The 25643-nt window shown below is 47.2% G+C and overlaps 2 protein-coding genes and 2 long non-coding RNA genes across 5 annotated transcripts in view; all 4 read right to left on the bottom strand.

The window, feature by feature from the left end:
- Nucleotides 1–12202, bottom strand: part of LOC140694819 (uncharacterized) — a 34929-nt gene extending 22727 nt beyond the window's left edge. Inside the window, exons 1-5 of the mRNA XM_072957872.1 lie at nucleotides 12148–12202; nucleotides 10369–10528; nucleotides 9694–9967; nucleotides 7021–7301; nucleotides 6417–6495 (exon numbers count right to left, since the gene is read on the bottom strand). Coding sequence (XP_072813973.1) covers nucleotides 6417–6495; nucleotides 7021–7301; nucleotides 9694–9766 — 433 coding nt within the window. The 5' untranslated portion in view covers nucleotides 9767–9967; nucleotides 10369–10528; nucleotides 12148–12202. The remainder of the gene's footprint in view (nucleotides 1–6416; nucleotides 6496–7020; nucleotides 7302–9693; nucleotides 9968–10368; nucleotides 10529–12147) is intronic.
- Nucleotides 582–2231, bottom strand: LOC140694823 (trafficking protein particle complex subunit 9-like). The gene is made up of 2 exons (XM_072957877.1): nucleotides 1764–2231; nucleotides 582–841 (listed from the first exon to the last, which is right to left on the bottom strand). The coding sequence occupies exons 1-2, from the start codon at nucleotides 1985–1987 to the stop codon at nucleotides 817–819; spliced, it is 249 nt and encodes an 82-aa protein (XP_072813978.1). The 5' UTR covers nucleotides 1988–2231; the 3' UTR covers nucleotides 582–816.
- A 4362-nt stretch (nucleotides 12203–16564) lies between the features above and the next one.
- Nucleotides 16565–18051, bottom strand: LOC140694825 (uncharacterized). The gene is made up of 3 exons (XR_012070467.1): nucleotides 17792–18051; nucleotides 17061–17241; nucleotides 16565–16684 (listed from the first exon to the last, which is right to left on the bottom strand). It is a non-coding gene; the product is annotated as an uncharacterized lncRNA (long non-coding RNA).
- An 18-nt stretch (nucleotides 18052–18069) lies between these two features.
- On the bottom strand, nucleotides 18070–21679 carry LOC140694824 (uncharacterized). 2 transcript variants are annotated; one of them, XR_012070464.1, is made up of 3 exons: nucleotides 21618–21679; nucleotides 19740–19849; nucleotides 18070–18344 (listed from the first exon to the last, which is right to left on the bottom strand). It is a non-coding gene; the product is annotated as an uncharacterized lncRNA (long non-coding RNA). The 2 variants fall into 2 exon arrangements; XR_012070465.1 differs by lacking the exon at nucleotides 21618–21679 and adding an exon at nucleotides 20797–20885.
- Nucleotides 21680–25643: the final 3964 nt, after the last annotated feature.

Here is a 25643-nt window from a genome sequence, read left to right as displayed (position 1 = left end):
CCAAGGGCAGACTTCAAAAGGCAAAAACAAGCTGGCATTCTCTGTTGGCTCTGCAGAATCAGAGCCAAGCAGTTGCTGAGCAAAAATGTCACCAGTGCCTCCTATGACAAAATAGGAGGCACTGGCGTGGGGCTGGGGCAGGGCTCCAGGCTTCCACTGATCACCCACCAGTCTGTCCAGGGGGTGAAGGAGGTCCCTGCTTTCATTGCACCGATGCACCTACCTTGAATGACGCCTTAGGACTCAACAGGAGGTGACAGGTGAGGTGAACGGAGCCAGCCTTGGTGTAGCACGGTTCTGGCAGCTATGCCCTCAGCAGTGCCCAGTTTCCTAAACCTGACACCTCATCTCCAAGGAGCAGAAGTGTAGTGTGGGCATGTAGATCACAGGGCCCTGTGAGGACAAGTACAGATCATGGCCACGACATGCCTCTCCCCTTCCTTAAGCCATAGAGGAATGTCCGGGGAGGAAGTGAAAATTATTCCAGAGCCTGCCAGGCACCACACGCAGGTGGGACACGGATCCCCTGTGTCTGTCATTCACAGGACTGGTGTGGATTTTCTTTTTATCAATTCTCTGGCATCTTCTCCTCCATCTTACCAACAACAAGAAAGTAGAATCTGACCTTAGAATCACAGAGAATCACAGATCCCCTCCTGCACAGCGGGCCCGGCAGCACGTACCATGTCCTCCGACCGTCACCTGTGGGACCGCCATGAGCGCTCTCCAGACTCAAGGCCCGAGGCCGTAGGCCGGGGGGACACAGCTCACCTCACTCTCCCCAGTAAAGGGGGACCACCTCTCGGCAAAGACGTCTCACCCTCTTCTGCCCGAGGGACAGCTTGAAAGATACACAGGGAAACATAGTAGAGGGTGAGGGGTTAGGCAGCCCAGAAGTGATCGTCTGCACTTCCAAGGCAGAGTGGGGCCTTTGACCTAATCACAGGGACAAAGTGAGGACGAATTTTTCCCTGCTGTGTCCCATACACCGTGACACGCCTTTCCCTGCGTAAGGAGCTAATTCGGAAGCCCCTGGCAGTGTTTCTGATGTCCTAACTTGGCATGGTGGCTGTCAGGCAGGGGAGAGGGCCTGAGCCGTGCTGGTGCTGGGCCTGGGAGGCAGGAGACATCGGCTCCACCCTGAGCTCAACCAGCACCTCATTCTGCGTCTCGGGATTCAGAGTCTCATTTATAAGCAAAGGGATGAAACTGTCCCAGGACAGGCTGTCCAACAGGAATGAAATGAGAGTCATGTAAATAACGTTTCCCAGTTGCCACGTTTAAAATGTAACAAAAAAAAACCAAGTAACTGATTTTAAGAACAGACCTTACTTATTCTACTGTATGTAAAATACTATCATTTTGACGTGTAATCAATATAGAAAGTAACAAGATAGTTTATATTCTTTTTACTAGACAAGTTTCAGCGTCTGATATGCATTTGACTTACAGCACATCTCAGCTCAGACCGGCCTCCTCCCCAGCACTACTAACATCAGTAGCTGTGGCTACTCTATTGGACAGCAACTCCAGGGGTCCCCCCAAGTGTCCTGGCTGAAAAGGGGGAGTAAGTGTCCACACTAACCCTAAAAGGATCTCTCTGAAACAAAGGCGGATTTAGTTTTAAACGTCTGAAAACCGGCGGGCTACACCTCCTTCCCGCCTTGGCTACAAGAAAGCCCTCCTCCTTGATGATCCCATTCTGGATGTAAGGAAGCAATCTGTCACACAGCCAGGGTGGCCCGGCCTTCAGGTTGACTTGCCTGCTGTCTGTGTCCAGTCCCACGAAGTCCTCCTTCTCAAATAGGATGTAGAGGAGGGGGGTCTTCTCCCCAGAATTTTCGGGGTCCCCATCCAGCCACTTGGACTTGGGCAAGATGAAGAGTGACTCAGTGAAGTCGTCGATCCTCTTCTCCACCACCCGCAGTCCTCGTAGATTGAAGGCCACGTCGGTGTGCGGCTGCTCGGCCACCTCCCCATACAGCATAAAGACAAAGAGCTGAGAGTCGTAGAGCGTGGTGCCATACAGCTCCTCTGTGCGTGGAGCTTCTAGAAGGTCTTGGCCAAGAAGCAGTCAGTAATGGTGACAAGGCCCATGACATTGCGGTGGGTCTGGAAGTCACTCCATCCATTCTCGGGCGCATAGAGATACCTATAGTAGATAAAGAGTGCCCACTGGGAGCCGCACGGTCTGATCTGGCTCACCAAGGAGATTCCATTATAGATGCAAAAGAAATTCTCTAAGATGATCCCCACAGGTTGGACCACAATCGGGAGAGTCTGGTGGTCCTCAGCGCACTGCACGTAGTCAGGGGTGTTCATGTTGCAGGCCCTGCCGAGAAGGGAGGGTAAATCGATGTACATACTGTGCTGTGGGCTGCAGGCCTCACTGGGATGCGGCGACCTGGTGTGCACCAGCCAGAAGGCAAGGGAAGTCCAAGCAAATCGGGGATAATTTTGTCCTCAGCATCTGCACATGGCTACTGAAGCTCAGATCACATTACCCAGCTTTTGGTCTAGGCTTCCATCCCCTGCAGAAAAGGATCATTTCTTGTTTTCTGTTTCCAAGCACCTAGGCAGGCCCTGATGCAAAGTCGGTGCTCAAAACTGCTGAATAAATGAATGAATAAAGGAACTGCTTCCCCACCCCTCAGCAGGATATAATGCAAAGAACCATAGTAGGATCAAAATATCTGGATTTCAACGCCAATTTATTTGAACTCCTAAGGTGCAGAATAATGGGTAAGAAAACTTGCTTTGGGGAGGAGGGTACAGTTCAGTGGTAGAGCACGTGCTTAGCATGTTCAAGGACCTAGGCTCAATCCTCAGTACCTCATTTTAGAAAAATGAAACAAATAAATAAACTTAATTAACCCCCTCAAAAAATATTTTCTCCATTCAAAATTCAAAAAAAACCACCTTGCAATTGACACAACATTGTAAACTTGACTATACTTCAATTAAAAAAAAAACTTCTTGCCTTACAAGAATATATCTGGATTATGGAAGTTTGCAAATGTAAAATGCCTAGGGTACCACCTGCATAAGAAGAAGGAACTGTACAAATGTACTATCCCTCATTTATGAGCTATTTTTCCCTTGGGGAGATTATAACCTCTCAGAGATATTTTTCTCATATTAAAAAAAAAAAGAAAAAGAAAACATTACCTGATTCTCCATACTGCTGAAGAATCAGATAACCCTATGAAAGCATCTGACCCACAGAGTTTATTCAATAAATGTTTGTTGAATGAATGAATAAACAAGCAAAGTGAATGCTGCTCCCTGCCACAGACCATCATAATGGTACTGCTTGGAAATGCCAAGCCCACGTTCCACCCAAATCTTCACTAACCACGTGGGTGACCTGGGCAGACCTGTGTGCTTCTCTCAACACCAGTTTATTCATAAGTAGAAATGAGGGCAATAACACAAACCTAAAAGGGTTAGCGAGTCACGAATGAATAGTACCCCAACTTTGCAAGATGGAACTATTAAAGAAAATTGGGCAAAGAGTCCATAGGCCCTCTCCATATTATCTCTTACAACTACATGGGAATCTACATTACATCTAAAAATAAAAAGTCTATTATTTTAAAGAGGCTATTGAGTTTAAATCAGCTCACCGTCTCAAATAAGGAACACACAGTACAAATAAGAGAATGCGCAGCCCATGAGATGCACTCAGTAAATATTCCCACTGAACCCACTGGTCCCTCCAAATTCAGAGCATGAGGATGTGTCCTCTTGGCCAGAGGCCACTGCACCTGAAGCTAAAAAAGCTAATGGTCCCCACTTTCAAAAGCCCCTGCCACCAACCTAGGTCTAATTTTGTATTTGTAATTTTTTTTCTTTTTATAAAATAGAAATCCCCAATTGCATAGCCTTCAGGTCACCAAAACCTGACCACAGAGATCATGATGGCAACCCTCCTTGGTGAAACAATAAAATGAAAAGCCATTTCCACAAGACCTGTGTGTAAATCTACTAGGGAACTTCATCCTGGACTGAGAGGAAGAGGACTGGGGAGGAGGGGGCAATCTGAGGCACACAGACCCATGGGCCACCTGTCCCACGATGGACATTACACTCAACCCTCACCCTCCAGGAACTTCAAAATACACACAGACAGAGTGATGTGGACAATATATATGTATTTTTAAAGAAATTCCGACTCTCTAGCAGGTCTTGTATCTACCGAGACACAAATGGCTTATGTGTATAATGTTTCACAAAAGCCTTAAAACATTACCACCCCAACTTGACACATTAAGAAACTAGGGATAGAGGTTTATCACATTGTGCAAGATTAGAGAGATGCCACATCAGACACTGTATTTAAACCCAAGCCTTTGCTCCAGTGCTCACACAAGAAAGTGTGACATACTGCCCCTTTCCTGCCCTCTCCCTGCAATAAATCTCTGAAGAGTCTTTTCTGTGCCACGTGGAATCACAATCACATCAATTTACCACAAAGAGCTATGTGACTCCTTGGAGGACGTGTCAAAATCTAAAGGGTTGTGATGGGAGGAGAGATTTGAATTTTCTGTTTCTCAAAGGAAACATGGCTTTAAAAGAAACTGAAAAGCACTTATCTAGTCTAAGCCCTCATTGTGCAGAGAAGGAAATGGAGGCTCAGAAGAGATGAGGAAAGGGACTTATTAACAAATATTGCCTCAGTGCAACACCAAGCCAGCCCTGGGCCCTTCTGGGGGAGTACCTGGAAGGCCCAGGAAAATGATTGTTAGAAAAAGGAAAGAGAAGAAGCATACAAGGCCCTGTCTCTACACCACCATACCATGAAGTTCCACCAAATTATCCAGTATTGGGTGCAGCCAAAATTTAGGTGGGCTAAAGAGGTTATAGAAACCTGGAAGTCTCAACCATAGTGGAAATTCCAACATTTACTGTTTTTTTCCAAGTTCAAGCATCACTTCAGTGGGCGCTCCATACGAGGGACTACACGAGGCCTGGAGTTCTCCCAAATACAGATCTCTATTATCACGTGTGCAAACCACACACAGGCCCACCAGAAGAAAAACGCCCACACATAAGATGGAACTACTGAAACAGAAAAGAGCCAACCAGCATATATTGCTAGCAAAAACGGTGCTGCTAGAAATAGACTCATGGACATAGAAAGCAAACTGTTGTTAGCAGGCAGGAAAGGGAGGATTAACAGTTACACATTAATAAATATAAACTAAATGACAAGGACCTACTATATAGCACAGGGTACTATTTTCAATTTCTTGTAATGAGTTGTACTAAAAACAATCTGAAAAACATTTATATACATATGCATAAGCTTATAACTGAATCTCTGCTGTACATCTGAAGCTAACATGGTAAATTTACAACACTTCAATAAAAAATAATTTTATATAATAAGTAAAAATAAAAGCAACGCCATAAAAAAAAAAAAGTAAAAGAACACGGTAATCCCCTTAGCTGTAGGTGGTGGAGAACTCTGCAAGCACCAAGTCCACTCGAATACTCCAGCACTGGCGGTCACTCATTCTAACCATCAGAGAATCACTTGGCTTCTACGAGGTTACTTTTCTCTTCAGTGAAAGGCTACAGTTGCATCTAATGATGTATTGAATCTCATCATTCACAAACCCAAGATTTCCCATAGGCCTGGCTCTGGACAGATGAAAAGATAGGGTCCCAGATATATTCGTGTGTAGAAGAAGTTTATGCCATAAAGACATTAATTCTTCCTGCTTTGATAGACAGATTCATTGCAATTCTGATTAGAATTCCTCCCAGATATTTCATGGAATGTAACAAGTTAATTTATGGTCAGGAACAGCCAAGAAACTTCTTTAGAACCACCACTGGGAAGGGGTGGATAGGTCATGCATTTCAACTGGTCTTTCTGATGTGATGAAAACGTTCTGGAATAATAATGGTTGCACAAATGTGAATATGCTAAAAGCTGCTGAATTGTAACATTCAAGTGGGTGGACTTCATGGTGTGTGAACAATATCACAATAAAGCTGTTATATGAAAAAATCCTTCTTGCCAATTATTTTTCCCTCTATACTACTAGTCTGTCCCACAATTTAATTAAAACAAACAAACAAAAAAAACCAAAACAAACCAGATTTTGCCAGGAGCTCTTTAGGAGTGCAATGTCCCTGGGTCTCCAACGCCTCAGGTTGTGCTGTTCCTGTTAACACACAATAGCTGGGCTGGACTAGTTAGGGACTATAAGTATCTTTTTAAGATCGACGGTCTCACGTTTCACCCTGGGAGAGTGAATGATGGAGGATGAGACAGCCTCATGCCTTCAGCTCATTTTTAACTGAACCAAGCCCTGCTTTCACCACTGTAATCCCTCTCAGTATAAAAACATGTGACATCAACAAGCACCGCCATCATAACACCTGAAAGTGTTCAAGGTACTTACCTGGGGCAGAAATCCTGATCAAGGAGACAGAAGCTCCCTCAGCACTGCCGCTCCCTTTTCCCGACTCCACCAGGAGAAGCTGGGAGTTACAGCCGCGGGCTCTCAGCCTGGGGAGCAGCGCCCACGCCGCTAATCTGGACCTCAGGGATCGGGAAAGGGAGAGGAAGGCAGCCCCGGGGTCGCGGGGCAGGGAGAGCGGGGTGGGGGACGCGGGCTGCAGCCCCGCTCGGAGGCCAGCCCCAGCCCCAGCCCAAGCCGCCCGCCCCGTCCGGGTGTGCAGACCCCGCCCGCCCGGGACACAGCCCGCCCAGTGGTGGGGACGGGTCGGCGGCCTAGGAGAGGAAGCCCGGGAGGGGAGGACTCGCGGGCGGGAGAGGGGAAGCGGACGCCAGCCGCGGACTGAGGGGAGCCCGGCTGGGCCAAGAGGCGCAGGGGCACACCTGGCCCTGGACAGCTGTGGCCGGGGCGCCGGGGCAGGTGGCGCGGGCAGAGGGGTCTGGCCCGAGCAATCCAGCTGAACACACGCTGACTGGCGCCCTGGGGGGCTGTGACATGCCGACCGCCCTCCCGCAGCCGCCTCACCCCTTTCCCGATATCCCCTCACCTTGCACTTCCACAGCCAGAGGCCCCGGCCCCAGGCAGTAGCCAAAGGCCTACAGGGCGACAGAGCTGAGAAGCCATTGGGGCCGATCCCCGGCTCGGAGCTGGAGCTTCCAACCCGCGGTCCAGCTGGCAGCAACTGCGCATGCGCAGGAGGGCCAGCGATCCGCTCTGGGTCCTGAGAGAGAAGGGGAACCGAGGGAGGGAGAATAGGGGAGGAGGAGGGGAGGCGGGGAAAAGTGGAGGGAGACACATGGACAGGAGGAGCAGAGGGAAGGCAGTTATCTGGAATTGGGAGGGGAGTAACAGAGATGGGGAGAAAGCGTTTTACCTCTTGTGGCACCCCGAAGGAGGCAGCAGTCATGCCTATACACCCTTCTCTTACCCGTCATTGCCCACAGCTCATATTTTACGTCCCTGGCCCAGCCCTCCAGCTAAGGTCTCTGCAGAAACCCTACGGGTATCATACCCGTTGCCCCCACAAGGAGCTAGGTTTACTGTTGCTCAGGGAACCAAGCACCCGCAGGTGTTGTTTCTCAGAACTACCTTGGGAAGAGTACATATTCCCCTTTTACACGCTGGGAAACAGGCAGGCACGATCTCTGCCTTAGCTCCACTGTCCCAAATGTTGGGCTGGCAGGGAGCGGGAGGTAAAATGTCAGAGCCCCAGAAGGAGCAGACTGCCTGAGTGTTGGTGTAGAGTCCCCATCCCTCCTGGGTAAACCACACCCCAACCTCGGGGAATAATCAAGGGCTCACCGTAGGCCCCTGTGTGTGGGAGAGCTGCCCTCAGTCCCAGTGTCCAACTTGCTAGGTAGGTAGAAGTGTTATTGAGTCCAAATTCATTCTTCTCAGTGCAGGACAGGCCAGTAAGTTGGGAGACCAAGTGTTGGGGCATGGAATAGCAAGTTTCTGTAGACCTAGATGGCAAACTAATGTCCTGGAAAACCATCTCCCCAAGTCAGAATTCAGACTGCTTTCCTATGTGCTTGGTTTTTGCAAACTTCTTGGTGTATGAATTCTTTGTTTTTAGAATCCTTTGTTCTTGCAGCTATCTCCCTGGGTCAGATCCCTGTAAACCTCCAACAAAACAAACGTTATTTTCTATTCTGCAACGTGTTATCTTTATATGATTGGAAAAGTGTTAAATACCCTTAAAGGTCAGAGCCTTCAGAATAGGCTCTCCTGTATATTTTAGGCTCTAGGCAACATTGTTTTACAAGCAAGAAGAAGCCTAGGAGACAGAGCACAGGGTTAAAGTCAAAGGAACAGATCTAATATGGAGTCAGATTTTTTCTTTTCTATTACTGTGGCAGAAGCCACTTGAGGATTTAAATCCCTTAAAGTTAAAAATAAGTAAAACTTTAAAGGAATTTACATACATTGATGGGAACTTGCATAGCATATCTGGAAAAGCACACAAAGGATTGTAAACATTGGCATCTCCAGGGAGGCATGTAAGAACAGAGGATGAGGGAAAACTTCTTTCACTTGAGTATTTTTTGCTCTGTTTGAATTTTTTTAACCATATGCATATATTTCTTTTTCAGTTAAAATAAATGTGTAATGGAGCAAAGGAGTAATAGCTCAGCAAATACAGCAGCCGTAGACTCACTGAGTCATCATTTTCGATTTAAGCCAGGAAGCATTGATTGTCTCTCTCCTATGTGCCCAGTGCTGTTTTAAAACTCTTTTATATATTTTTTTAATAAAATAATAACATGCTATCCCTCACCCCTGCTCAGGGCTGGTGGGAAACCAACTGAGTTTTTATTGAGTTGTTTTCCAAGGAGTAGAGATGAGTTATAAACAGAACACAACTTCAGGGCAAAACAGGCGGACTGGTTTTCCAGCAGGCCAGATAGCGATGACGGGTTTTCAATAGAGGCGCACAGAGGCTGAGAGAGAAAGCCTCCAGGACCCTACAGAAAGCTGCCCACAGTGCCTTCTCCATGGCACTACTGAAATAGGAAAGAACAAATCTGACTCCATATTAGATCTGTTCCTTTGACTTTAAACCTGTGCCCTGTTTCCTAGGCTTAGTCTTGCTGTTTCTGCACCTTTTGTGAAACAATGTTGCCTAGATCCTGAAATATACAGGAGACCCTATTCTCAAGGCTCTGACTTTGAAGGATATTATCACTTTTCCATTCGTATAAAGATAAGATACAGAATAGAAAATAACATTTGCTTGTTGGAGGTTTACACGGATCTGACCCAGGTGAAGAGCTGCAAGAACAAAGGATTCTAAAAACAAAGAATTCATACACCAAGTTTGCATCAACCAAGCATTCCCGCTTCCCCTTTTTAATATAAGAAGAGCCTGAATTCTGACTTGGGATGATGGTTCTCCAGGACATTGGTCTACCATCTTCTCCACTGGCTTTACAAATTAAAGCCGCTATTTCTTGCCCCAAATCCTTGTCTCCTGATGTGTTGGCCTATAATGCACGAGTAGAACAAGCGTGGACTCGGAAACACAAACATACATTGAAAGTACGCATTTGGTATATTAAATGACCTGCTTCCACTCTTATTCCTGAGGTTTTCTTCTCTTGACGACTCCTACTTTATTTATGAAAAACCTGTCATGTGGACACATTTCCTTCTCTAGCCACTACCCTTCCATGTAAAAACTGATGCCAAGAAGGCAATGGAAGTTGCTAGAAGGTATTACCTGGCCAAAAAAGAGCAGAAGTGGGTTCTGGCTGATGTTCAGGAGCAGGCCGGGGCACCTGACAAGATGTCATAAGTACGGATAGACAGCTGGGCACCAAAGGAGAAGCTTCTAAACTTCCATGAGGGACTTGGATAGGAAGGAACAGTCCCAGACTATAGCTCTGATCCCACCACGAGCTTCCTGGGCAAGGCTGGGCAAGTCATTTAAATTCTCTAGACCCGTGCTGTCCAACACGGGAGCCACCAGCCACATGCAGGATTATGATGTTATTCTGTAGCCAGACAGAATTATAAATAAACACTTTATTGCAAAGGGTCAGCAGGTATAATATTTAAAAACATTATTGGTTATCTTGCCTTAACAAGTTATTTTTGTATGTCTAGCTTTCTGTGGGTTGTAATGCCTGCGACTAATGTTTCCCTTACAGTGAGGTATTTTGAAATTATAAGTTACTGGACACAGTACACTCATATCACAGTTGAAAAAAACTGATTAAATAAGCAAGGTGATCTGACTTAGTAGTTATGAGCAGGGGCTCTGGGGCCAGCCTGCATAAGTATTAATTCTCACTCTCCCTCCAGGGAGTTCTGTGTGAATCTTGGACAAATTATTGTTGCTGTTGTTGTTGTTGTTGTCGTTGTCATTGTTATTGTTTGTGCCTCTTTTCCTTACCTTTTAAATAGCGAGGAAAATGTAGACTCTATCCCCTACAGTTTTGGCAGGATTAAATGAGTAAACGTCTGTGCTGCCCACTTCCCTGGGTTTCAGCATTCTCCAGGCAATCAGTGCAAAACACAGTGGCATTCTCCACTGTCTTCGTCAGTCTGGGATTCTGTAACAAATTACCGTGTGTCGGGTGGCTTAAACAACCAGCATATTCCTTATGGTTTGGAGGCTGAGGCTTTCAAGGTCAATGTATCTGGGAGAGGATTGCCAGCTCGAAGATGGCTGTCTTCCCACTATCTTCATGGCCCAGAGAGGAGAGAGAAGCAAGCACTTTGGGGCCCTGTATAAGAACACTAATACCATTCATGAGGGCTCTACTCTCATGACCTCATTTTATCCTACTAATCACCTCCCAAAGGCCCCGCATCCCTATATCATCACCCTGGGAGATGAGGTTTCGACATATGGATTTTGAGGGGATGCATTCAGTCCACACATCGGCTAACTCTCCCAAACATGCAGTCATCAAACCTGTAGCTAATTTCAAAATAATGTTTATATCTCTCTGCCCATTTCCATTCCTACATCTACTAACACTGAAGCCCTGCTACATTTTATTTCTTATTTTCCTTGTGAGGTTTAATTGATTCCTCTAACTCCAAGGATTCGCTCACTCCAGTCTGCTTGACAGCCCTGCCAGGTAGGTCTTCCTTAAAACACCTTCCCACTTCACCTGGTTGTTTTTTAGGTGTAAATGTCAGAATTCTCTCCACACCCCATCCTAGACCTTTAATCCCTTACACTACCACTCACTATGTTATTTTCCTATTACCACTGTAACAAATTCCCATAAGCTTAATAGCTTAAACCAGCACAGACTTATTAGCTTATGGCTGTGGGTGTCAGAGATCCAACACAGTTCTCATTGGGATAAATTCAAGATACCAGCAGGGTTCCTTCCTTCTAGAGGGTCTAGAAGAGAATGTTTCCTTTTTTTTTTCCAGTTTACAGAGGTCACCCACCTTCCTTAGCTTGTGCCCCTCAACTTCCTCCATTTTCATGGTCAGCAGCCTTTCTGAACATTGCTCCATCGCTACACCTCCCTCTGATTTTAAACTCAGCTGGGAAATATCCTCCAATTTAAGGACCCCTGTGATTACATTCAGCCCACCTGGACAATCCAGACTACTCACCCTATTGTCTCATCTCAGGATCCCCTTGTCCCATCCCACTCAGGCAGTATGTATGTGGCTGTGACATTCACCTTGTGTAACATTTCCTCATGAGCAATTTATGGTTCAAGGCACTTATAAGTGACTTTTTGTTTTTCTTCCTTATCCTTTCTACATTCAGTTTGTCTGGTGAGATTATATGAATCCATTTTATTTGTGCCCCTGCACTAATCTATAATAATGTATCATGGGTTTAAAGGCTAACTAATAGACAATTTAGGAGACAGAAATCCTCTAAGATTTTTAATCCTAAAATATCTGTCATCCCTTTTGCCATGTACAGTAACATGTCACAGGTGGCTACCCTGTGGCCGGGGAGGGACATGATTCTGCCATCACACTCCCCTCATACTCACCAATGTGCTGATCAACTAACCAAGGATCTATGCTCTCCAATTCACTCACTTCCTCCTCCTTTCCATTGACTATCCTGTTCCCACCGCTTCCTTCATTCACCACATCAGGATTTCATGACCACATTCTCCCCTAAATGAAATGGGTATCTTGCATCTAATGTCTGACAGCTGTTCTTATTGTATATGCACACACTGACCTACACATAATCCCGTCCATCTCTTTATTTTCCTAGAATCTTCCAGAAGAATCAGTTCCATGATGATGATGATGATACTGACAATGATGACAGGGGCCTCTCAAGGATTCTGATAAAGAGGGAATCGATAAAGGGAGGGAATCATTGCAAAATTGCCCCAGAAACAGGCTTAAAGGTAAATAACTCTTATAGTGTTTAATGAAATTGACTAATATTTAACTATTTTTAAGACTTTATATCACTGAATTTAAAATTTTAACGGGAATTTTCATTCACCACTAACCAAGATTCAACTCTGGGACCAAAATCTAAGGATTTCTGTCTTCTAAAAAATTGTCCACTAGCCTTTTAAACACGTGATCCTTTTAAAAAGTTTAGTGCTGGGCTGAAAATAAGCAGGATTCATATAATCTCACGAGACACAGTGAATGTGGAAAGACTAAGAAATAAAAACAAAAAGCCATTCATAACGTCTTGAACTTTATGTTGCTCACAGGAGAAAATGTTTGCCAATGTGTGTGTCACATCAACATGACGACTGAGTGGGATGGGGAAGCTGATCTTCCTCATCAGTCATTTATGCTGATTTGTTAGATGTCAAAACAGTTTCCTCATTGAAATTGCTTCTAACAAGTATGGAAGAATTTAGGTTCTACCAAAAGCAGGCTAAATATTTTCCCCTGCTTTCAGGTCTCTGGACTGAATGTCCCCACAAGAAGGACATGGTTATGTTTCATAGGGAAGTCTTCCTGAGAAGCAACAGGCTTTTCTAGGGCAGAACTGCAGAGCCCCCCATGGAGGGCTGGAGGAGGTCTAGAGGGGACACTGGAAAAACAGCAGGAGTGAATTCAGATACTGCTGCTCAGGTCGCCAAAGACAGCATTGCTATCTCTAAGGATATGACATTCTCCCAAATTTTCCATGAGTGAAGGAGCCTGTGAACACTAAGCAGGTTGTTAAGACACAGCAGCACATAATTTGCGTGACAACACAATTAGAGTATGATTTGATATTTGGAAAATAACTAGCCCATTGTTCTTTGAAACTGCAGCAGTAGCAATAGAAATAAAAAAGACTGAGCCGTCTTGGAGACAACAATCAATAAACAATTCTAAATCTGCAGAATTCCTTGACAATATTCAAGCAATGAGCTAGATGTGTGCTGCAGATACCTCTTACTGCAGGGCTCACTCCTGCAAAGCATAGAACTAGTTTCTCAGCACACAGAGGAAACCAAGTCAAGATTCCTAATCTTTTGAGATTTACTAAATGGCTGGAAAGGTCAGACAAGTACATACAGGCAAATATGATTAAATGTAATCAAATAATATCAAATGTGATTTGAGCACAGACGAAAGAGAAATTCCTTTCACCTGGGATCTAGAGAGACTTCTTCAGAAAATGTGGCTTTGGAGACGGCCAAAGACATGGGTGGAATTTTGGCAGAACAGGATGTAAGGAATTTAAAAACTTATTCTATAATTCATATAAAAATTCAAAGGATCCCAAAAATCCAAAACAACTTTGAACAAGAAAAACAAAGTTGGAAGACTTGCACTATCTGATTTTCAAACTTTTTTTATAAAGCTACAGTAATCAGAAATTAGGGTGTTGGTGTAAAACAGGAAAATAGAATAATGGAACACAATAGAATGTTCAGAACTAAACCAAGACTTATACAGACAATTGATTCTCAAAAAGGATGCTGTGGAGAAAGGATCTTCTCAGCATGTAGTGCTGGAACAATTAGATCGTGATACGCAAAAAAAAAAAATGAACTATGATCCACACCTCACAAAATATACAAAATTTACCTCAAAATGGATCATAGATCTTAATAGGAAATCTAAAACTATAAAACAGCTAGGAGAACAAGCATAGGCTTAAGGTTTATGGCCTTGGGTTTGGAAAATTTTTCTTTGCTATGACACCAAAAGTATCATCTATTTTAAAAAGAAACTGATAGAGTGAACTTTATGAACATGAAGACTCTTCAATGCTCTTCTAAACACTGCTAAGCAAATGAAAAGACAAGCCATAGACAGAAGCTATTTGCAGATCATATATCTGATAAAGGTCTCTCTTTGTATCTGATCCAGAATAAAGAGGTCTCAAAATTCAATAATAATTCAAACACCTGAATGAATGAGGCCAGAAAACACACTTCAGTAAAGATATCCAGATGGATAATAAGCATATGAAAAGATGCTGATTAAAGGTGTCATTAGTCATTAGAGAAATGCTTTTAAAAACCACAGTGAGATACTAGTTCACATACATACTAGAATGAATACAGTTAGAAAGACTGACCTTACAAGGTTCTGGCAAGGAAGTAGAGCAACCAGAACTGATACACACCACGAGGAATTTACAATAGTACAACCATTTTGGAAAAGTCTTTAACAGATTCTTTTATAAAGGTAAACACCTGTGTACCATATAATCCAGACATTCCTCATCTGGTGCTTTAGAAAGGAAAAGCATATGTCCATACAAAGACTTGTAACCAAACATTCACTGCTATTTTATTTATAATAGCACAAGTTGTAAATAACCCATGCATCCATCAAGAAGTAAATGCAGAAAGAAATGATGGTCTATACAAACACTGCTCACAATAAACTCTTCAGTAAAAACTCAGCACTAAACAATACTCTACTATAAGACAAACAAGCTATTAATACAGCAACACAGATGATTCTCAAAATAATTACACTGAATGAAAGAAGTCAGACAACATAGAGTAGATACTGCATGAATCCATTCATATAAGGATCTTGAAAATGCAAACCACTATGTTGTGATAGAAAGCAGATCAATGGTTCCCAGGGGAAGAGACGGGGAGGGAGGGAGGGACAACAAAAGTCAGGAGAGAAGCTTTGTGGGTGATGGGTATGTTCACTGTCTTGAGTGTGGTCATGGTTCCTTGGGGATATACTTACGTCAAAACGTATTAAGCTGTACACTTTAAACGTGTGAAAATTATTTTGCCAAGTATACCTCAAAGCTGTTTTAAGAAAAAAGGCACTTTAGTCCTGATCCACCTCAGCGCCTGATTGGAGTGACATGATCAGTCCCTCACACTGTCTGCCTAACGGGAAGGTAGAAAAGCTCTCACGGAAGATAACATGGATTTTTCATTTGCAATGTCTGCCATGTAATAAAGAATTTCTAGACTTGCAACATGTCCAGACTATATGACAGATAACATGAGAATAAGGAGCATTAGACAAAGGATGCAAACCCCAGGTGATGTAGGCATCAGAGTTACCAATAAAGGCTATAAAGTACTTTTAATATATTCAAGAAAATAAGGAAATGATGGGACAATAGATAACAGGGTAGAGACTTTCACCAGAGAAATATACTGGAATGTATTTTTAGGAAAAGTCAAACTGATACTCTAGAACTGAAGCTTTCAGCTCTGGAAACAGGTAAACAGAGCTAATTAGGATCCCTTTTAAGTAAAACTTTCAGTAATTCTGGGTAAAATATAACAACAAATTAACACAGAGCTAACTATGGAGAGAGAAGTTCCCTGATGACAATACAAAGAGGACACTTAAAGCCCAGAGTGGTCATCTTGTGAGCTGATGCCACCGCACCCTGGAGGGAAGGGGTTTTCATCTGCACATAAATAGGGATACAATGTTCATGTAGGAAAAAGGGTCCATACCAGATGTAGAAGACTCTTCCTCTATATCTATATAGTCAGAGACAGAGATGTAAAGTGGCAGCAGAGGTCACAGTGACACAGGGCCCTGGGCCAAGGAGTGTGAGCACCTCTGCAAGCTGGGAAAGGTAGGATGATGAATCCCTCCCAAGAGCCTAGGTGTGGAACTTAGCCTTGGCCACTCGTTGGTTTTAGCCCACTGACATTGAATTTGCACTACTGCACCCTAGAACAGTGAGAAGATGAATGTGTATTGCTTTAAGCCACTGAGTCTGTGGTCCTTTGTTACAACAGCAATAGGAAAGGAACTCAGGAACCAATATGAACTTGAACCACAGGCTGCCTGCTCTGCTGGCAGGAAGTCCTTTGTCTCTGATCCTGGGGGAGTGTCCTGTCCTCTGGCAGCATCCACAAACTACCTCATGCTAACTTGGCAGTTTGCAGAGGGTTAAATCTTATCCCTGCACAGTTCTTGATATTTAGTTAATAAAAATGATGGTGTCATCATGGGTATTTTTCCATCTTTTAAATACCCTTCAGTCTTCTAATAAAGCTACTTCTAATTAAGAGACCGTGTAAATAGTTTTCAATCTTCATAATAAATAACTGTGGTTTTATCTGGTTACTTAAATTATGAATAATAATGTTCACATTTGTAAAAGTTATTAAAATCAACATTGTTTAATGAAAATATCATTTCTTTTCACATGAACATGTATTAACTACAAGAAATGTTCCATGCTTTCTTCTACGATTTACTGTTAGAGCCTTAAAGAATAATATTTTCCTCAAAAGATATTACGGCAAAGGGATTTCTTTTGGTGGAACTGTTCCGGCATCAAATCTGGTGCATGTCTCAGGCCACTGGCAACATAGAGATGATAGAAATTAGGAGGCATTATAAACACAGAATCATTTTTAAAGGAATTAAAAAAACTGGATATGTGTAAACAAAGATTCAGAGAATATTCTGGTGAAATAAATGTATTTTTCAGCTTAAGCAAGACATGGGGTGAATAAATCTGAAATGAAAAAACCACCCAGAGATTAGCAGCGAGTCATGCACGCAGTGTGAATGATCAAAACCAAGTTGTTTCCAAACCAGTGTGCAGGCTTGATGCCTTCATGAATCAAATCTGTGTGGCACCAGGCCACCTCGAATACATGTTGATGAGGTATTTATAAGCCCTTCACCGTCCCAAATCAAAGCCCACGCACGAGCCACAAGACCATCACCTACACATTTGGAAAACACACAACATGGTGAATAGCACTTTTCTTGTTCAGTAGCCGGTGGCAGCGAACTGTCAGCAGACAGAGATACAGGGACACAGAGGCACCTCCCCTCACTCAGCTGATAAACTTCCGTGCATCCCTGGGGACAGGATTGTCATAAAATGCACCATGGATTGATCCTCCTCCTAGGAAAGGAACCGTAGTGCTGTCATTAGGTTTGAGCAGGGGTGGGTGGAGGATCTCAGAAGAGTTGTTTCAGCACACCAATAGAATTCTTGGCCACCGTGACCACGAAAGACAAGTCCCCTGCCATCCCGGTAGGCACTTGGGCTCCTGACAAAAGCTGGGCTCAGTAAAGTGTTGAGTAGAAGGCACAGACCTGAGGGATGCCCCAGCAATAGGCAGGAGGTAGGGCCTGGTTTATACTGCTCTGGGTGTATCCCAGACTCATCCGAATACGAAATCAGAAATTTGCAAAACAGCAGAGGTGGGGTGGATCATCTACTCCAGACTCCTCACCTTACAGTTAAAAGGGTGGCAACCCTGACAGGCAAAGCAACGTGCTAAAGGCAGAGCGTGGAAGTCGCAGTGCCAGATGAAACGCAGCGTGCAACCCCCGTTCAAGGCCGCTGACTCTGACGACGGGGCCAAGGTTTCCAATGAGGAGAATAAGACAGTGTAAATACTTTGTTCCCCCTAAAACCCCAAATGTTTTTTAAAGGCACAAAAACTCACCTTAACTAGATCTCTTCTGAGGGGGCTCTCTTCTGCTTCTTCGTCTTTCTGTCTCCATTTCCCTCTCTCAGACACAAACACATTCAGTTTTGTGAAAGGGGACTTCCTTCCATACAAAGACAGACTTCACATCTTCAGAAAGATACCTGAGAAAGCACGTTTCTCAATTCAAGTCTTTGTGTGAGTTCTGGGCAACTGGCTTATTTTCTAGAACAATCGGTAGTTACAAAATCAGGAAATCATCTTCCACAAAGGCAGATTTCTGGTCCGTGTTGATAAAGTTGGGGATGTCACATTTCATGAGTCTGTTCGGCTCCTCCTCTGGCCACCTGCTGCATCTGATGGCTTCCTGGAGCCGAATAACACTGTAAAGGGCTATGGTAGGGATACCAGCTTTGGCCTTGTCCAAGTGGTCCACTTCATTGATGTAGCAGTGAAAGAGGGACCTAGATTCGTCATTGCACTGCCAGAGAACACCTTGGGCAGCAGCGGTCTTCCAAAGTCTGACACAAAGCTGTTGAGTCTAAATCTCTTCTCGGGAGACTCTGCATTGCTACAAAGAAAACCAAAATAAAATATCGTTCACAGTGTAGCTCGGTGACCTGAAGAATCATAGTTTTTGCCATCTACTGAGAGTAAATCCCTGCACAGAGCATGCTGACTTGCACTGGAATTGAAAGACATCACTTCTGAACACATACAATTAAACCCAAGGCAAAAGTCTAAAGTGAGGGCCCATGGACCATCCTAAAAAGACATCGTTCCCTGAGAATCCTCAATATTGGTGCCTCGCACACCAGTGTTTCTCCGTGGGACACTCAGATCTCTTCATCAGGATTCGTTAAAGTGCTTCTTAAAATGCAGAATCCTGGGGTGCACACCCTCAGAGTCTCCAGAGGTAGCGACTGGTAGTCTGTATTTTCATAGCCACCAGGATAACTAAACATGCTCAGGTTTAGCACCGCAGTCTACATCGGGTCACCTGAGCATCGACAATTCTGTCTCACGGGATGGGGGGTGCCATGTGTGTCAGGGTGCTGTCCTACCCATGTGTCTCCCCTGATTCTCAGAACTGACAGTGCTGCCCCATTGGGCACGAAATACCACCGTTTCACAATGCATACGCAGGGCGCCCGACTGAAAAACAATCAGTGATAGGAGAGGGGACAAAACTCAGCTTCCTGTTACCTTGTTTCACTTACTGTGGGACGAGTGATCAATTCAAGGGTAATAAATCAGTGAATGAGTGAATAACATGACTCGCGTTAGTCCCACGAGTGCCTGGAAGAGCAAGCCTGGGCACATTGAGAACCATAACAGCCCATCTACTTAAATGTCATCCTCCACAGATCTATGTAAAGGTTACTTCCACCCAGGCAGTGACTCCAGAAGGGCAAGAATCATGTATGAACACACTCTCAAATCCAGAACAGAACCTGACAACAATTAGGCTCTGGAGACTGTGTTTAGCGAGTGTGGAATCTCAGTGATTCCAGCTCTTACACCTTGCCTTCCCATCCCACCACACACGATATGGCCCTTATGTCCAGTTCTCCCGGGGCTGGGGCCACGGAACCCATTTATAGGACTGGAAGAATCTGATCATTTAAACCATCCCCCAGATTATCATCAAGAGTCACCTGCATTTCAGGGATCAGTAATCCCAGAAGCTTTGCAGTTCAGGCAGCTGAGGGATTTTTATATCAGCTCTGTCTTCTACTGTGACTGCCTGGGTGACATCAGACAAGGAATTCTGAAAAGCCTGAACTTTTCCTTTCAGGAATAATCTAATTAACAAATCTCGTTGACCACTCAACAAATGTGATGTGAAGATCAATAATTTACACAGGAGTACAACATTCACTAGGTCGTGGATTTAGAATCAGAGGAAAATCATTTTAGAAAGATTGACAGAATGTAGCTTTAATGTGAATTTAAGTATTCTTACCTTTCAGTAAATCATCTTCCCCTACTTATCACTTCACCCAAGTTTAAAAGATGTCTGAGAACAGGGATGAGTGTGTCAGCAATCTGAGACCCAATAACCTAAAATGTCACCTAGGAAAAAGAGGGGAGTAACACATTTTTAAAAAGCATGGTGAGGATGGCGGGGCCATCCCCAACCCCAGACTAAGAAGCTCTGAGTAATAGCTTTCCTGCCTGCCTGGGGCATCAGCTGATGTGAAAATCCACCCAGAAACCTCACTGTCCAGCAGCTCTTCCATAACACAGGCTACACTTTCTCAGAATTAAGAATTGCGTCCAGTAACCACTTCGCTGAAGAATAAAGACAAAGGAGAACAAGAGAGTTCTGCCCCTCCCAAGGGAGAGCCCAGACCTCGGGCTGCATGCACTGCGCCCACCTCCCTGGAGAAGAATAAACTGGAGAAGGGCGTTCTGCGAAACTGCGGCAGCAAAGGTTGAGATGGGAACAAATTGACCAGCTGGCCAGGGACAGCCCCCTCCGTCGCTGCCTTGGCGGCTGCCTCAGCCCTCTCAGCCCATCCTGCCCACCTCCGGTGGCTAAGCTGTCAGAGAAATTGCTTTGCGACCTGGAGCAACAGAGGCTGCCCTCAGGCCAATCTGCGGAAAAGATGGGAGCTAAACCCCCAGCTCCCGAGCGGCAGGCTCCATACCCCCGCCAACACCCCGACGCCCCCGCACCCTACCGCAACCCCGGGGAAATATGACCCGAAGAAGTGTGACCTGGGAACGAGGGGCAGCAGAGGCCGCCCCCACGTCAGGCCTGCAGAGAGATTGGAGCTTATCCTCCAGCTCTCCAGGGGCAGCCCCTGTCTTCTCCACCTCCTGATCTCACCGCGCCCACCTTCCAGGAGCAGTCAGACCAGGTGTGGGGTGTCAGGCGAATCTTGCGCCAGAGAGGACGTCCCCAGGCCAGGTCAGGGGAGAGGAGAAGAAGTGGCCCCATTAGGCGGGGCAGCCGGCCGTCGCAACTGCCTCTGCCCCTCGACCACATCGGGCCCGTCTCCCAGGAGCAAGCTGACCTGGAGACGGGCATCCGGCTTCTTGGGCAGCAGAGGACGCCCCCAGGATTGGTCACGGGGAAGAGGAGAGCAAATTGACAGGCTCCGCGCTGCAGGTCTTCTACCCCCGCCATCGCCACCCCCGCACCTTAAAGGCACCGCCCAGGGCGCCCCTCCCCCAGCAGGCTGAGTAGGACACGTGAGTCTGGTGACCTGGGGCAGGAGAGGCCACTCCCACACCAGGCCATCGGGGAGACGGGAGCCAATCCACCAGCTCCCCAAGGCAGCCCCTACCCCCGCAGCAGCCACCACTCTTGCCCATGACCTCACAGTGGCCTCCTCTAGGGAGCAGGCTGACCTGGAGATGGACGTCCGACGAACTTGGGACAACAGGGACCGCCCCCAGGGCAAACCATGGGGGGAAGTGGGAGCAAATGGACAAGTTCCATGGGAAAACCTGCCGCTGCTGCCACCACCCCCAAAGTACCAAGTCCAACTCCCGGGGTCAGGCCGACTAGGATACACGCGTCTCATAACACAGGGCAACAGCGACCGCCCCCAGGACAAGACGCGGGGAAGATGGGAGCAAATGGTCCGCTCCCCCGCTGTAGGCCCCCGACCACCGCCACCCCTGCACCCTGACTACCCTGCCTCCCGCCCCCAGCAGGCAAAGTGGGACAGGGGTGTCCCGGGACCTGGAGCAGCAGAGGCCGCCTTCAGGCCACGTGGTGCAGACATGGAGCTAATCCACAGTCTCCTCCGGGGCAGCCTCCCTATGCCTGCAGCCACCACCTTACCAGCCCCCTGACCGCACCGCACCCATCTCCCAGGAGCAAGCTCACCTGGAGTCGGACCTGAGGCAAATCTCCGGCGGCAGACGTCGCCCCCAAGCCAGGCCGTGGGGGATAGAAGAAATGGAGCAACTCCCTGGAACACATCCCCTGCCCCTGCCGCCTCCGCCGCCGCCTCCCAGGAGCAAGCTCATCTGGAGACCCGCGTCCCACCTCTAGGGCAGCAGAAGCCGCCCCTGGCTCCGCCTCTGGGGAGAGCGGAGCGAATTGATCGGTTCCCCCGCGGCAGCCTCCCTCCCCCCGTGGGTCCCGCACCTTAACGGCCCCGCCCCCACTCCGCACTCAGCAAGCTGAGTGGGACAGGAGTGTCCGGCGACCTGGGGAAGAAGAGGCCGCTCCCAGGCCCAGCAGCCGGGACAAGGCAGCTATTCCACCCGTTCACCAGGGGTAGACCCGCTCCGCCCCTCTGCCGCTGCCACTGCCTTCTGACCTAACCGTCCCACCTACCAGGAGCAAGCTTACCTGGGGTGCAACATCTGGCGAATCTCCGGCGGCCAAGCCCCACCCCAGGCCAGGCTGCAGGGAAGAGAAGAAATCGATCGGCTTGCCCGGGCAGCCTCCCAACCGCCACCGCCGCCGCCGCAGCCCAAAAGCATTGCAATAGCCTACCGGGGTCAGGCTGACTGCAAGGATGTGCACTTGCCTTCTTATCCTGGCCAGGTCCCTGAGCACCTCCCTGCATCCCTACACTCCCTGCACCTCTGCACCCCTGCTACTCTCTGCAATTCTGCATCCCTCCACCCCCACATCCCCTGAAATGCCTGCGCCCTCCACAGCCCCTGCACCCCTGTCACCAGTTACACTTTTGCACTGCTTACACTCCTGCACCCCTGCATGTCCCACACACCACCTCTTGGGCCTTTGGCAGAGTCTCTGCTGTTAGACAAATGCACAGTGACTCACTCTTTGCCAGTATATGATGCATCAGTGGACGTCAGGGGTTGCCTGCAGGAAGGTACATGTTCCCGGTCACTAGCCTGGGCCACTAGGGTGATCTCTGTGAGGTCACCCAGGACGGGTTCAGAGATGCTGTTCTCTGGGAAGAGAGAAGTTGAAACCGGTCTTGAGGGCAGAGCTGTGCTCACCAGGCCGTCCACGCTTCATGTTTTACACAGGGCTTCGGAGAAGTGAAATGGATCCAGCCAAGTAATACCGGCCTGCTGTGAGCCCACCTCAGTCCTGGGCTCTGGGTCAGACCGACTGGCTCCCTCAATCAGGGCCCAGTTTGGGCACCTGAATGGTCCCTTTGAGGCATCCCAACAGTTCTCAGGATGAAGTCTGGCTGCTTCCACCCCATGGCCCTCCCTCCTACTGTGCTGGCCTCAGGAAGGTTCCTTATATGGGGAAGAAGGCAGCCCACACCCTACCCCACCCCTCACCTTTCTCTAACCCAGGCTGGTGCTCTCTCTGCCCCTCAGAGTCTGGGAAGCCATCCCTCTTCAGTTATGTCCCTTCTGAGATGGACTTGCTTCCACTCAATTCTAGGCGAGGATGCACCATGGAATGCACTGGGTAAGAGAACCAAAATAAATAATTTCTTCTGTGAGGTTGTCTGTTTATCTACTGGGGCTGGGCTGTGTGTAGTTTGCTACAGCTATTGGTGTGAGAGGCTAAAACAGCCTGTGTGTCCTTGTTTTAATCTCCCCGCTGTCTTTGGGTTTTCCCTAGACACTCCTGAGACATTTACTTCTGTTAGTATTATTCCTGTTATTACACACGGGCCCTACTGACATGGAGGTAAAGTGTTGGGGGAGCGGGACAGAGCAGGGCATCTGCAGTCCTGTGATTAGTTCTCATTGAGCCTGTGCCCTGAGCTGTGACCTCCACAAGTGTGTCTCTTTCCCCCCACCCCAATTTGGGTGACACAGAAGGGATTTCCCTTCTCCCAGGTTGGTTAGGCTCTGGTAAAATAATTTCTCATTAAAAAAACAAACAAAAAACAACTTCCCCCAATGAAACAGAATGTTCTGGGTGTATTTCAATACAGTTATTTTCTCCTCTCCAGGCAGGAAGCATGAGGAGTTATCCTCTGACCTTCATTCTGAGAACAGGACACGGTCCTGGATGTAAAATACATGAAAAAGAGCATGGGGACCCTCTGACTGGCCCCCTGGACTTGTCACACTCTGATTTCCCCACACTGAGCCTCCTGCTGGCCTCAGGGACCTGTTAAATCTGCCTGCCCCCGGGGTTCTTACAAAAGCAGGTTCTGCCTTGGGAGCTGTGACTCTCCAAGCCTGCCCGCTGTTCCCTTTGCAACCTCTCTGGGTTGGAAGCAGCTTTCCCCCTCAGTCTTCTGGGATCTAAGAAGAGCAGTGGGTTTGCAGCTCCCTCAGATTTGGTGTTATTTTCAGGACAGGAGGAAGAACTTCTGAGCTCCACACGAGCTGGACCAGAGGCTGGAATCCTCCCTTCCTCTGCCACCGTGCAATCAGTGGCTGTGGTTCTAGCCGAGTTTCTGAAGATGTGGACTTAAACACACATATCCCAGCCCTCACAGGAGCACACAGTCCCATAAATCCCCCTAGTTTCCACTGGTAACTATGGAGCCGATGGGGACACGGGTTTCGGGACCACAGAGGCCTGACTGCACGACTTGCTCCGTGGCCTATTTACGTGGTTGCTCCGGGCCTTGTCTGAAGTGGCTTGTTTACCACACCTGGTACGTGGGAAACACAAAATAAGTACTAGAACCTTCACTTTTTCTCCCTCCAGGGCCTTCAAACGTAGAAAGTAATAAGTGAACTCAGACAGCCTAGTCACCACAATGAGGTCCGTCCAGCCTGGCTCTCCTGAGTGATGGGCACTGACTTGCACCTTAACTCGGAACAGTAGGAGAACTGCCTTCCTCTAACTGGGCCTCTCCCCACACCAGGCACGCCCGCAGCTCAGACGGGGCCAGCTCCCCAACTGAGGTGTGTGCTGGTGGCTTCAGTGTGACCTGGCCCTGCCGGGACATGAACCTGCAGTGAGTGAGGTGGAGGGTCGGGTGGAGGGGGGTCCCTTCTGGGGTGGCAGGGGGCCCGGTAGCACCCCTCCCAGCCTGGTGCCTGGGGCTCCCTAACACCTCCTACAGCTCCTGGGTTGGCTCCGGTCCTGGCCACTCCACACACCCTCCCAGTATCTTTTCATTATGTCCCTTTTCTGCTTTTATCAGCGAGAAGTGGCTTCTGTTGCTTGTTCAGTGAAACAGTACATCGGGAAACCAGACTACTTCTAACATCAGTAAAATACCAACCTCGGTCAGCTTGCCAGGCAGACCGTGCAGCACAAAGGCCTGAACAGGGCTGTGCGAACGGCTTACGTGAAGGGTCCTCAGCATCTGTCTTCAGAGATACAGAAGCTGATGGTTCAGGTAAAACCTCAGGGTGGGATTGAGGAATCCAAAGCTGGTTGGTTTCAAAGGCTAATTGGTCAGACCAGACCCCTGAGCTGTGGTCAGAAGCCTGGCTCACCGTCACGCAGACTCAGCGCCCTAAGTGCTGGGTGGGGCCGGTGCTGTTCCCTTTGTAGGCTCTCATTGGGGATTCAGTGTAGCCCCTTAAATACAGCAGAAATTCCAGCCCCATTAGCCCCCAACCTGAGTGTTCCATGACACAAATCCCGGGAGTGTTTAATTTTCATCTTTGTTTAGGAGGATGAAGGTGGTTCAAGAGAAGACATAAATTCACACTTAGTGACACAAGGTCACAGCCAGTACTTCCTCCACGGAGAGCTATGTGCTCCCACAGTGGTGGCTGGGGGCTCGGCAGAGACCCTCTGCTGGTCCGAGAAGGACTCGCTCCTCTGGCCACAACTCATGGGTTGGACAGCAGATCCAGAGGTGACAGAGCATCTTTCCTGGGAATTTGGAACTGACACATAGAAATCAAGTTCACTCATCTGGAGTTTGGCGGAGGGGAGGGGCGGTGGTTGGAAATCAAATGAAACCAGAGCATGAGAGACACTTAGAAGTGAAAGAGCGAGAGACAGAGAGACTGAGCTTGTGAGAGCAAATAGTCAGAAAGAAGGCAAACA

Source organism: Vicugna pacos, unplaced genomic scaffold (assembly GCF_048564905.1).
Source record: "Vicugna pacos unplaced genomic scaffold, VicPac4 scaffold_104, whole genome shotgun sequence".
NCBI classification, from domain to species: Eukaryota; Metazoa; Chordata; class Mammalia; order Artiodactyla; family Camelidae; genus Vicugna; species Vicugna pacos.
This window is presented reverse-complemented; position numbering and strand designations above follow the sequence as displayed.